Source organism: Protomyctophum bolini, assembly GCF_963924005.1.
Source record: "Protomyctophum bolini genome assembly, chromosome: 3".
Taxonomy (NCBI): Eukaryota; Metazoa; Chordata; class Actinopteri; order Myctophiformes; family Myctophidae; genus Protomyctophum; species Protomyctophum bolini.
Window position 1 is genome coordinate 31,167,113 of NC_137864.1, and position 12,888 is coordinate 31,180,000.

Consider the following 12,888-nt stretch of genomic DNA (forward strand, 5'->3'; position numbering starts at 1 on the left):
CAGACACGCACACAGACTGATCATAAGGGTTAATGTATGATGCGGATGGTTGTTTGAATTGCATGGTTGACTTGTGATGAGCCCCCATTTGGCATTAATAACCACTTAACCATAGAAGAAAGCAATTATCCATTGACAATGGAAGGGTGTGTGTTATCACTGTTATGTTATAATGTTAGGGGCCGGGTGGATGCTTTTATTGTAAGGTTCAATTTGATTTGAACTTCATTGTCAAAATTATCAGAGCTCAAATGCTAACCACCCACTCACCACGTCCTGTCTAGCAATCATTTGGTGTGTGTGTGTGTGTGTGTGTGTGTGTGTGTGTGTGTGTGTGTGTGTGTGTGTGTGTGTGTGTGTGTGTGTGTGTGTGTGTGTGTGTCGTCCTGTATGTATGGGCGGACATTGATTTATGATTAGAGACCTCTAGACTCGCCTAAGAGAGCTCACCTGGACAGCAGAAGGTTTCTGGGTTTGTCCCATAACTCGCCCAGTCTATTTGAGAAGTGTCCCTGAGCAAGCAACCCCCAAAATGATCCCCAGACATTGTATTTATAGTGCAAACTGCTCCTCATAGTTAGGTTTGGTAAATAGAGAGGACAAATTTCACGAGGTTTGTTATGCGGCCCTCACACCTACAGTATGTCACATTAAATGATTGGGCTGTCACTTTGTTTCACTGAATCTGGCAAAATGTTAACTCATTGTTCTGAAAGGATGTTGGCCTAAATACTAAATAATAGGTCCAAGGCACTCTGTTCCAGTCAAGTGAAAAAGCCTTTATTTGTATGGAATGGCAAAGATCATTAAACGCGTTTCGGCTACAAGCCTTCGTCAGGGTCCCATGTTGCAGTGTTTGTTTCTCTCCATTTCTCCTCTCTGCCAAACCGCTTGATTGAGGAGGGAACTGAAAGAAAGTTCATATAAAACTGATTGAGGAGGGAACTGAAAGAAAGTTCATATAAAACGGATGGCCACCCAGATGACAGTAATTGTTTTGTATTGCTTGTGATTATGAAATGACATAACTGTTGTTTATCATAGATACTGATTGCATAAAATGTATGAACGAATCCTATTTATTATTATCAATACACCAACATAATGATATACCCTATACCCATATTCATGAACTCACTCACTGATTCTTGAGTGCTGCAATATTAACTTGTCATACGTACTTTAGAGTAGGCCCAGCGTTAGTGTGTGATACATCTTTTGAAGACACAGGGCTAACTTTTTGTATTTGGCTTCAACGTATACATTAATGGTCAATAATAAGAGTCAATACGGGTTCAATTCACTTTTGCAACTTATTACAACACTGTATGTGGGGGGGATGCATGCCTCTAATTTATTCTTAGTTTCAAGCATTGAAAATCCTCCATGAATTAAGATTTCTATATTATTAATGGGCGGAAGCGGCTGTCTTGCTGTGCATTCGTTATTTTCTTTCACAAATAAAGACAAAAAACAAAGAAATATATATGATTCATTTAAATGATTAGTATCTAATATGAAATGGAAGCCTACTATGCATAATACTCAGAAGCATATTATGCATATGTGACTCACAAGGGGGGGGGGGGGGGGGGGTCAGCCATTTTATCGCTGTGGCTGTGGCTCCCATGGCCACCGCATGACAGTGGTACTGTGCGTGCATGTACGTACGCAGTCTGCTGCACCCCTTTACAATTATTCTGTGTCTGTAATTCTTACGGTCCTCTCTGTCCCAGAGTGATGCTCTGTGTCTGTAATTCTTACGGTCCTCTCTGACCCAGAGTGATGCTCTGTGTGTGCACTTTCATCACTCACTCTCCCTGCCACTCTCTCTCCGTTTAGGTCCACGCCCATTCTGTCTTGTCTTGCGGACGATGTTTTGATGAGGACAAGGTCCTGCTTCCTTTCCTGGGACATGCCCTTTCCTGTCTGTGGGCCGACCAGGGCGTGAGGGCCGCGGCGGCCAGGGGTTATGAGTTTGAGCTCAACGACTCTGCACTGTAGTGAGTCCTCTTGCATGCCTAAACACACGCACACAATCAATAGACTCACTAAATCGATCCTTACTCCAGATCAGGGGTGCCCAAAAGGTAGATCGCGTTGAATAAATACATTTAAAAAAGAGAGAAGGAGACAATAGAGATTAAGAGAAATCTCAAAGCTGAGCAGTGATATCTGCCAAGAGAGGAGAGGGGAAGGTCTGCATCCACATGCGTGTGTGTTGTGGAGTTGAGAAGGTGCTGTAGCTCACCAGGGGGCTGTCTGTTCTCCTCAACCCTAGCAAAAGACCACTTCTGTGGGGTTATCTACAACGACAGGTCCTCTCATCCCCACTGAGAACCACTGGGCATCACTATTGCACACCACTCCCTTTGGACATACACACCCTCGCATATACGCAGAGGCTAAAAGGCAAAACAATCCAAAAAAACGGCAGGGTGTGCCACTGTAGCTGATCCAGAATGACTACTTTTAGAATATCACGGTTGCGTGTGTGTGTGTGTGTGTGTGTGTGTGTGTGTGTGTGTGTGTGTGTGTGTGTCACATCTCAGCTGAGCACACATGATTAAAACCCATTACACTTGATATGGTATAAGCTAATTTGTTTGTGTTGGAGAGCTTAGCGTCAGTGTGTCATTACGGTAAGCCATGGTGATCCCACTGCTATGAATATTCAACATGTGGATAAGCCGCTGCTCCCCCTGGGGCTCCAGATACACAGGAAAGTCCTCAGTGTCAATTTATATTAATTATACTAGGACTGCGCCCTTTTGGGTGCCCGCCTACTTGGGGCCATGCATGTCGGGAGTGCCGCAAGTCGTTCCATTTATTTATATTGACTATGCAGCAGCGACACAAACATTATGCGAAGCTCGGCCCGTCAATTAAGTAAAGTTATTTCTTTATTGAGCAAGTGAAGGCAGTGTGCGGGTGTCTTCTTCTTACCCTTTTGCGACTGCTCCACCAAATCATCTGCCAGTGACCTTTTATCAGGTGTGCAAATGACACTGATTACCTGTGATACCGTGTCGTGAGTCAAATTAATACTGAGGATTTTACTGTTTATATACATGGGATTTAATACAGTTTTCATCTCAGGTTTGTCTGTGGTGTGTCTCAAGTTTTTATTTTAGAATTAATTATTTTCCTATCATTTCAACTCCCTACCCCCCACACACACCACCTCCCCTTTAGTTTTTTTGACAACATGGGCCGTATCATCGCTCCAGATTATGTGCCCACGGAGATGGACGTTCTTCGAGTGCGACTTCGGACCACTGGGGTCATAGAGACCCAGTTCAAAGTCAGCCACCTCATTTTCAGGTAAACCGATTTGAACTCCCCTGTTTTATTTGTGACGGACAGTCGGACACTCCCCATTTAGTGTTACACACTACCAAAACATCAACATGGTTTTATAATGCCAGGGGAAATCTGTATAACCTATGGCTGGTAGAGTTTAACGCTATATGGCTCATGCTTTTACATTTCATCGCTGTTGGGTGGAAAGACTGGAAACCTTGTATGTCCAAAACTGTTACTATTCAGAAAATGGAAACAAGAATGACACGTCATTAATACATTTCATTGGTTCAATATAAAACCCACAGACACACTTAACCACTTTCACTTTTACTTAAATGTTTTTACAAAAATACCTTTGTGTGACACTGTAGTACCATGAAGTAGGACATTTATTTATGGAGAGGTTTCTGGCCAACAGCAACAATATGATGCATGCTTAGAGTTTTGCAGTCGGCGCGTTTCAAGAGCATGTTGGCAGGCACCAAACCAAATTACTTTCCTTCATCTCTACAGCTTTTGACGTTCTTATCACGCCTTACAGCCACAAGATTTGTCTAAAATGTGAAGCTTCACTCAATACGTCAATGCATTACCTACAATATCTGCTGGTTTTACACTCACCTACTGACCATGCCCGTATGCAGACACACACACAATGCAATGCAGTTGTCTGTCTGCCTGTCTCTCACGCACGCATACAGTCCATAAAATTATCAATTCATCAGTCTTATCAGTGACAGGGCAGATATCTGAGCTCTGGGACACTATAATCATTGTGTCGCATATTAACAGCTTCCTTATCCTCCTCCCTCAAAAGCTAATTTCCTTAATCCACTGATGGTAATGACAGGGCGGTAGATGTTTATGAACTTGACTGACACAGCCATCTGGACGAACATGTAGAACAAAGTTTTAAAGTCAGCCTAGTTACCATTCTATGGTCAAAACAAATCAAACTGTATGTAACACATGTGCAATAAAGTGTAACAGAGTTCTCTGTAAAGATAAAGAAAACTTTATTGTCCATAAAATGTATGTTAAATTAATGAACAATAAAGTATGAGTGAACTGACATATCGTTATTAACTTATTACCCATAGCACAGTGGGCACTGGGCAGTTGACTTGCGTTGTTCTCTAATGAAGAAAATAGGAGACGCATAGGAGAGATGGCTCTGTGTGAATTTATGTAGCTGAAGGGTAATTCTTTGATGCATATTCACTTTAATATGTGAAGATGTTTTGGTTCTCCTTCCTTTTTACAATAATATACATTGTAAACATTGTACAAGCCATTACAGTTGAAGGGAATTATTAATATTTGTATATTTGGAAGCAACCAGTAAAAACACATTGAGACTGCGTCTCTTTTACACGTGCAGGCAAGAAGCAGAAATTACACTTCAATGATACATCGTACATGTCCTGTCATTGCAATTATTTGAGATAATCGCTAAAACGTCTTGCTCAATTCTCATAAATACTCCTTGTTGAAACATTTTCATATATACACATAACATTTTCAAAAATAGTTGAAATAGCATATACAAGCTCAAAACGCGTAGATCGGGTATTTCCACTATTCATGTTTTTGTTGCAGTATAAACTTATTCAATTATGTAAGTTATTTGTCATATCAGCCTTTGTGGACCTATTGTTTATGTAGCCTAAAAGCCAAACAGAATTTTCATTTGTATTCAATGACATAATCGTGACAGCCATTATTATGTGCATCTGTGCTTGTGTGAGCCTGTGCGTGTTTTATCATGCGTAACCATTTTTAATTTATCGTTCCATCCCAGTGGAGGGTCTTTCTTATCTTTACAATCAGATTTGCTTTGATCCCTCTTTTGTCTCATAACTCTGTCTCTCCTTGTACCATCTCTAAATGATTTCTTCTTAAATGAATACAAGCCCTGCTCCCTCTGGTTGAGCTCATGAGGTCTCTCTTTATCATATAAACACTGTAGAGAGAAGTACTCAACGAATGGCCACAGTTGGTGGATATTGGTATCATATCCATCTCTTTACTTAATTCTTATGTGTGTAGTTCTTAATTTTGTATCCTGCATGCCGAAATGCATGGCAGGGTAAACGGGCCTGACGGTTTGTGAGTGTGTTTGTTTTTTAGCAAGAACATTTGAGAATCGGTGTGTTGATTTTCATGAGCCTTGGAGGGAATGATCAATAGGCTGTCCTGAAGAGATAATTAACATTAGAGTTACAGAGTTGAAGGTCTCAATTTTAGCAAAATTATGGATGGGCAGATGATAGTGTGCAACATTTCACAGCTAAGCTTTGATCTGTTATCTTCTGCAGACATACCCTGCAAATTATAGTTAAGATCCATGTGGAATCAAAATTGGGCAGATGGAACTTAGTGTCATTAGCAGTGACGCCATTGCCAAATGATGCAGTCAGATGTGAGGTCCCAGGTGGTTATCCAAGTAACCTAACCAGCCTCCTCACTTGCTTGTTTATTCATTGGCTCTTGAATTAGACAGATAAATTGCTTTTGGTTAATTGATAAACAAGGGCAGTGTGTGTGTGTGTGTTGTAAATGGTGCATTTATATAGTGCCTTTATCCAAGGCGCTTTACATAGATTGTGCATTAAATTCACCCATTCACACACCCATTCATACACCGATTGCGGCGGAAGCCATGCAAGGTACCAAGGTACCAACTTAAGGTGTGTGTGTGTGTGTGTGTGTGTGTGTGTGTGTGTGTGTGTGTGTGTGTGTGTGTGTGTGTGTGTGTGTGTGTGTGTGTGTGTGTGTGTGTGTGTGTGTGTGTGTGTGTGTGTGTGTGTGTGTGTGTGTGTGTGTGTGTGTGTGTGTGGTCCTATTACATATTTTAGGTGGGAGTAGGTGGCTTTCATTGTGTCTGTGTGTGTGTGTTGAAATAGGCTAGACAGATGTACACCAGTGTATATCATAGTGTTGTACAGTAGGTTTTGATTCTAGCTAACATAGTGTACCATAAAACTGGAGGTTATGCAATAACCATGGTTATATAAAGGATATGAGTGAATCAATTCACTATGGGTTATGTCCATTCTTGGACGTAAGACAGAAGAAAACTTATACACTCACGTTCTAATGGTATTAGAACGGGCTTTACGTCATGACGCAGTGCAAGTCCCTCCCCCGAGGCTATAAGTGCCTGCACTGCTGTCTGGACGTCATTCGGTAATACTTTCTCCTTCTGCCGTTAACAAGCTAGAAGGGCAATTTGGTGAATTGATTCACTCATATCCTTTATATAACCATGGTTATTGCATAACCTCCAGTTATATTAAAGTCTACTCGTGAATCAATTCACTATGGGAGACCTAATAAACTCCCTTCAAATCACTGAAGTACACACCCGTCCTCATGTGTGTCCCCGGACTGTGACGTCACAGGCGTGGCGGTCACGTCCCCTAGGCTATGAGACAACCATTTCGAGGTCAGAAGGTCACCGACCTTTTGACTTTGATAAGAGGCGGAACCAAATGGACCCGTCCACATGGTCCCTGTTCCTACCTTAAGGAGCCGATGAACCACGTCATCTTACGTGCCCCGAGGCCTAACCACTGACGGTCCCGGCCGTCTCATGAGTTCTGGCCTCAGTCTTATCCTAGTCGCTAATATACAGGCTTCAAGGTATATAGAGCTAGGTTGACTGTTTATTCACTTATGTGTTTACATATATACATATATACGTACATATACATATATATTATATACTCGCTTCCCTTATTTATATATATATATATATATATATATATATATCTTAAAGGACATGCCTCACCGGGAAGCAACCTGCAGGATCGCATGTGCCACATTAGGTTCTGTTACATCCAGGTTATAGAACCTAGCAAAAGTCGAAGGCGAGGGCCAACTTGCCGTCGTACAGACATCCTGTATCGAGATACCTTCGTAGAGCGCCCAGGATGTCGAAATACCTCTGGTGGAGTGTGCCCTTAACCCCACTGGTGGCACTGACCCAGCCGTGGAGTAAGCCATCTGTATGGCCTCCATGATCCATTGGGACAACCGCACCTTAGTGACCGGTTCTCCCTTTACGCTAGCACCCCAGGCCACAAACATCTGGCTGCCCTTCCTGAAGGGAGCCACCCTGTCCATGTACACTCGTAGGGCCCGCCCTGGGCATAGACGATGCAGCCTCTCGTCCTCCTCCATCTAAGTGGCGGTGGATAGAACGACCTTAGGTCCACCGGAACACTAGCCAGGTTGGAATTCTTGGGCATGAAGGCCAGGTTTGGTTTTACCATGACCCGCATTCTATCCCCACTAAGGATAGTGCAGTCAGGGCTCACCAAGAGCGCCTGTAGATCGCTCTGTAGATATATATATATATATTTTTTAGCTGTAGTGAGAGCCAATAGAAGGACGGCTTTTAAAATTAAGAATCTCCATCCTACTGAATCCAATGACTCGAAAGGTGTCCTTGTTAGAGCGTTCAGCACTAATGACAGGTCCCAGGAAGGAATCAGAGACTGAGTAACCGGGCGGTCCCTCCGAACCCCTCTTATGTACTATCGTAAGAGTGGGTGTTCACCCAGGGCCTTATCCCCCATGCCAGTATGACATGCTGACATAGCTACCAGATTGACCTTGATTGATGATTGGGACTACCCGTCATCCAGCAGACCCTGTAGGAGGGTCAGAGCCGTCCTCACTTAGGCCCGGAATGGTTATTCCTGGCCTGGTCTTCCTGCACCATCGCTCGAAAACCTTCCAGGCAACATTGTGTTGTTTCCTAGTGGACTGGGCCCTAGCCCCTGAATTGTGGCCATCACGTTCGGGGGCAAACCCTCAGCACGTAAAAGTTCCTTTCACGGGCCAGGCCCATAGATCCAGGGTCTGAGGGCAAGGGTGAAAAGACCCTTATCCAGTCTGTGTGAGCAGATCCTTCCACAGCGGAAGCTGCCATGCCTGGTCGCATAGGAGAGAGGATATCTCTGACCTCCACGACCCCCACGCCAGAGCTATGAGAGCCACCTCTAGGCCCTGAGTTCTCACTCTGTCCAAGGTGGGTCGTATTACTTTTATAGAGATAAAACTTTAGTTGTAAAAGTATTAGTGACAGGGGAGGAAAGACAGGCCCTGCGGTCACTTGTGAGTTAGTGCATCCAGTCCCAGTGAATGAAGAAGAACGGACGGCACTTCGTGTTCTCTTCCGATTCAGACAGGTCCACCTTGGCTATGCCAAAAACCTGTCCCATAACTGAGCGGCCACTTCTTGGTGGAGAGACCAAACCGCGTAGCGGAGCTGGCCCCTGGATAGCAGGTCCGCTCCTGCATTCAGGAGCCCTGGGGCGTGACGGGCTCTGATCGAAAGGAGGTGTGTGTCGCACCACGTGACTAGTCTGTAGGCTAGTAGATGCAGGGTCTTGGACTAAAGTCCGCCCTGCTTGTTGATATAACACATCGTAGTAGTGTTGTCCGTCCTTTCTAGGACGTGGCGGCCATGAATAAATGGTTTGAACTGACGCAGTGCCAGTAATACTGCCATCAGTTCGAGGTAATTGATGTGGGCGTTTCTCAGAGCGCCGCACCCCCGTTTGCCATTTCGTCGACAGTGGCACCCCACCCCGACGTGCTGGCGTCCGTAGTAGCCACTTTCCTGGAAGTGTTTAATTCTCATAGGGACGCCCTCTGTAAGCGTGGCTCTGTTTTCCACCGATTGAGTGCTTGAACGCACCCCACTGTCACTCTGACTCCTGATATCGGCGGTTGGAAGGAATACGTAGACTAGAGACTAGCCTCGATACCCAGGCTTACATTTCGTCTGCGCGAAAAATGAAACGTAGAGACCGCATTCCTTCTTGGAATGGCCTCATATGTAGTCTGCCTAGACGTATTTAGTGAAATGAGGGACGCATGATCCTGAAAAGTGTCACACATTTGAGAAACGGTTCCACCCTCTTGGCTCAGCCTGGCTGAGAAGGAGAGAGAATTCAACGTTATGCCTATGCCATCTCATGCGTCTCTCAGGCGTCATCGTGCTCTTCGCATGATTTATAGTAAAAAGGCCCAGGGAGGATAGCTGATCCACCACGAGTCTCGTGTGAAGCAGCGCCTCTGTTGGCTAACTTGCGTACAGCAGGAGATAGAGGAGACAATACGAGTCCCTTGGTGACACAGAGGAGCTAGTGCCGCCTGAGTGTATTTCACGAATACCCTGGGGGGTAGTGACATCCCATCCAAAGCGCAGGAGTTTCCTGTGTGGTGGATAGATAGGGATACGGAAAAAAATCGTATTCGAGATCGATACCGCTTGGTGTACCGGTCGCCCTGGTGCAGAGAGCGCAGTAGGGTCGCTGCTGTCAGCATTTTGAATTTTAAAATTCTGAGGTATGTGTTGAGAGCTCTGAGATCCAGGAGGTCGTAGTTCCCCCCCCCCTTATTTTTGACCAGAAAATAGCGGCTGTAGAAACCGTCGTGTTGTTGGTCTAAAAGGAACCTCTCTGACAGCTTTTATTTATTTATATATATATATATATATATATATATATATATATATATATATATATTATTATTTTATTTTTTCATTTATTTTGGCCAGTAATTCGAGGATCTCGGCCCGACGTACTTCCGCTGCCTGCCCCCCATTTGAGAGAGAATTATCTTCCCGAACTTGGGTGGTGACTGTACAAATCGCAGTTTGTAACCCGTCTTCACTGTGAGTAATACCCAGGGGGACGCGCCACATAGCTTCCACTGTTAAAAACACGAGCTCCCTAGCATGGGATTCATTGCGAGTGGCAGCATTCCCTAGTGGCTTGGGGATGTAACTGTCGTGGTGCTCCTATCCTAGGAGCCTCTCCTCGCCTAATCGGGCTGGCGAGGAGAGTTTGCGGTCGCGACGTCTCCAGCCTGCGGCGAGCTTTTGCTCGCTACAGGCCAAAACGCCGTCCGTCCCACCGCTGTCGAGAAGTCTAGCGACTCTTTTCGCGGTGGGCTCATGCCCCTGTCATGTGGTTCGAAGTTGTTGTTTCATTGTGTTTTGTCTTTAATATAAGAGGCATCGATGCAGTCGAGCGCTTTATTAAACATGATTTTGTACATTTGTGGTTTGTACACAGCCGCATTTCACAGCGGTATTCAACACAGCAACAGCTTTTTTTGTTCTAGAGGAATGTTCGTAGTCTCTTTCCCGCTCTGCGGTAGGCATTAACATTTTCCTCTTCCTTACCATCGGTTCCGACGTGGGGCCCGTGGCCTCTATGATCGGAATCGGGTTTGAACCTTTGAGCAGTCCTTTCAAAATTCATGCTATCCAGCGTGTCCGCAATCCGCATCGCCATCCACGGTAAGAGCCTCTGCCACGAGGAGTCCTCTGGGGGACGTACTCTCGTGGCTGCACTGGCTGGTTGCGAGCGCGGCCAGCTGCCGCTCTGTCGGCAGGCTAAGCACGAGCCTGTCCTTGCTCCGCACGGAACTTCCAGAGCACTCTTGTGTTGCCTCTTTCAGCCGGCGGAAGGGCTGGGCCCCGCCGTTGGCGGACGATATGGTGGGGCTGGTTCTAGTAGTAGGTGACGCAGCCCCTCCGCATTCCTCCTGCTGTTCTTACCGGCAGCAATGAGCTCCGTCAGCACTGTGAGGGAGCCCTACAAAAGGGCCTCGGCATTCAGGGCTCTTGCCACGGCTACAAGGTGGCCGTAGATCCGTTTGAGTGAGGCTGAATCCGCCCTGTCTTTTGGATCTGGGAAAGCGGTTGATTTAGGGGGACTTCCCGAATGGCATTATTGCCTAATAGGGAGAGTATTTTGGTCCGAAGGATCTCGGCCACCTGCCCACTCGCATGAGAGGATATTACTTTCTCGAACGTGGGTGGTTCCGCAGTGAATTGCAGCTTGTACACTGCCCGCCACCCATGGGTGTGCGTGTGCTACGCATTCTATCCATTTTGGAGGGCACCGTGCCAAAGATTTTGGCGTGGTGGTCCCGTCTCATGATGGCAGTGCCTTTGGTTATAGGCTCTGCCATCATGCTTTTGAAAATGTTGGTGTGGCGGCCCCGTCTCATGATGGCAGTGCCTCTGGTTAGAGGCTCTGCCATCGTGCTTTTGAGAAATTTGGCGTGGTGGCCCCGTCTCATGATGGCAGTGCCTCTGGTTAGAGGCTCTGCCATCGTGCTTTTTGAGAAATTTGGCGTGGTGGCCCCGTCTCACGATGGCAAAACCTGCTAGAGGTTTTGTCATCGTGTTGTATTGTCTCACTGCCGCTGATCGTTGTAACGATCGGCGCGGTAGTGGGCTCATATCCCGCATGTTTACACAGGGGTACAGGCAATGATTCAGCTGATTCGTTCTGCACAAATTTATTTGAACCAAGGGAGGGACATGGGAGGCAGAGTATTCAGCGACACATTCTTTATAAAGTGCGGTGCAGCAGCAGCTCCTCTTAAGGGTAAAGCAGTATGAACATTCGAGTCCGGTGCTAACCTTAACGTCCTCTCGGCCTGAGGCCACTGCGCCGTGCCTGGGCAAAAGAACACTGGGAAAATGAACGAAACTAAGACGTCTCCGCGCCTCAGTTTCATGTGGCGGTCTATGGTCACACATTTCTGGCATTGGTCTGGGACGTTCAGCGTCGCCTCGGCCTGCCTATAGTCATTCAGTTCATTTCAAAGGGCTTTATTGGCATGAGAAAACAACGTTTACATTGCCAGAGCATTTGAGAACAATACAACAATACAGTCAGAGCATTGAGAACAGTACAACAATACATCAATACCGTGAGAACCAAAGTGATGTACAGTAGACGCACGTGTCGTGCGGGTCCATCCTTAGCATAGCGTTGCCACAGTGGTCTGCTCGGCATTGCTTCTGTGACAGGAAAAACAGCCCCTCTACGTTGGCGACGGGCCGCCGCTCAGGACTTTGTCGTCTTTTCTGCCATTTTCTTGCGGAATTCCACGTTCTCAGCAAAGAAAAAATTGTCTCTGTGGGCATCTAGTGCCTCGACAGTATGATGCCAATTGTTGGCCTGCTGCTAACTGGCTCGCGTTAGCTATCAGGTTAGCCGCTCCTAGCCCTGCTAGTTTACTTACCCGTGTTGGAAATTGTCGCTGTGGGCTTCTAGCGCCTGGACAATAGAATGCTAATTGTTAGCATGTTGCAGACTGGCTAGCGTTAGCTATCAAGTTAGCTGCTCTTAGCTTTGTCTACCTGTGTTGGGAATTGTCTCTGTGGGCTCCTAGCGCCTGGACAATAGAATGCTAATTGTTAGCATGTTGCAGACTGGCTAGCGTTAGCTATCAAGTTAGCTGCTCTTAGCTTTGTCTACCTGTGTTGGAAATTGTCTCTGTGGGCTCCTAGCGCCTGGACAATAGAATGCTAATTGTTAGCCTGTTGCAGACTGGCTAGCGTTAGCTATCAGGTTAGCTGCTCCTAGCTTTGCCTACCTGCGTTGGAAAGCTGAGTTTTGGTTTTTGTCCGGAGCTGGTAGGTCTATCACGGAAACAAAAACAGCTTATTTTATTATTATTTTTCTTCGTGAGTGTAGCTTACACTAAGAAAAAACACCAATTCCACCTCGTGGTACCGAGCAACCGAGGCCACTCGTCCTG

At 45.9% G+C, this 12,888-nt stretch overlaps 1 protein-coding gene across 1 annotated transcript in view; it reads left to right on the forward strand.

The window, feature by feature from the left end:
• gnav1 (guanine nucleotide binding protein (G protein) alpha v1) overlaps positions 1-12,888 on the forward strand; it is a 32,660-nt gene that overhangs the window by 9,647 nt on the left and 10,125 nt on the right. Inside the window, exons 4-5 of the mRNA XM_080759425.1 lie at positions 1,843-2,003; positions 3,196-3,324. Of these exons, the coding sequence (XP_080615551.1) occupies positions 1,843-2,003; positions 3,196-3,324 (290 nt within the window). The remainder of the gene's footprint in view (positions 1-1,842; positions 2,004-3,195; positions 3,325-12,888) is intronic.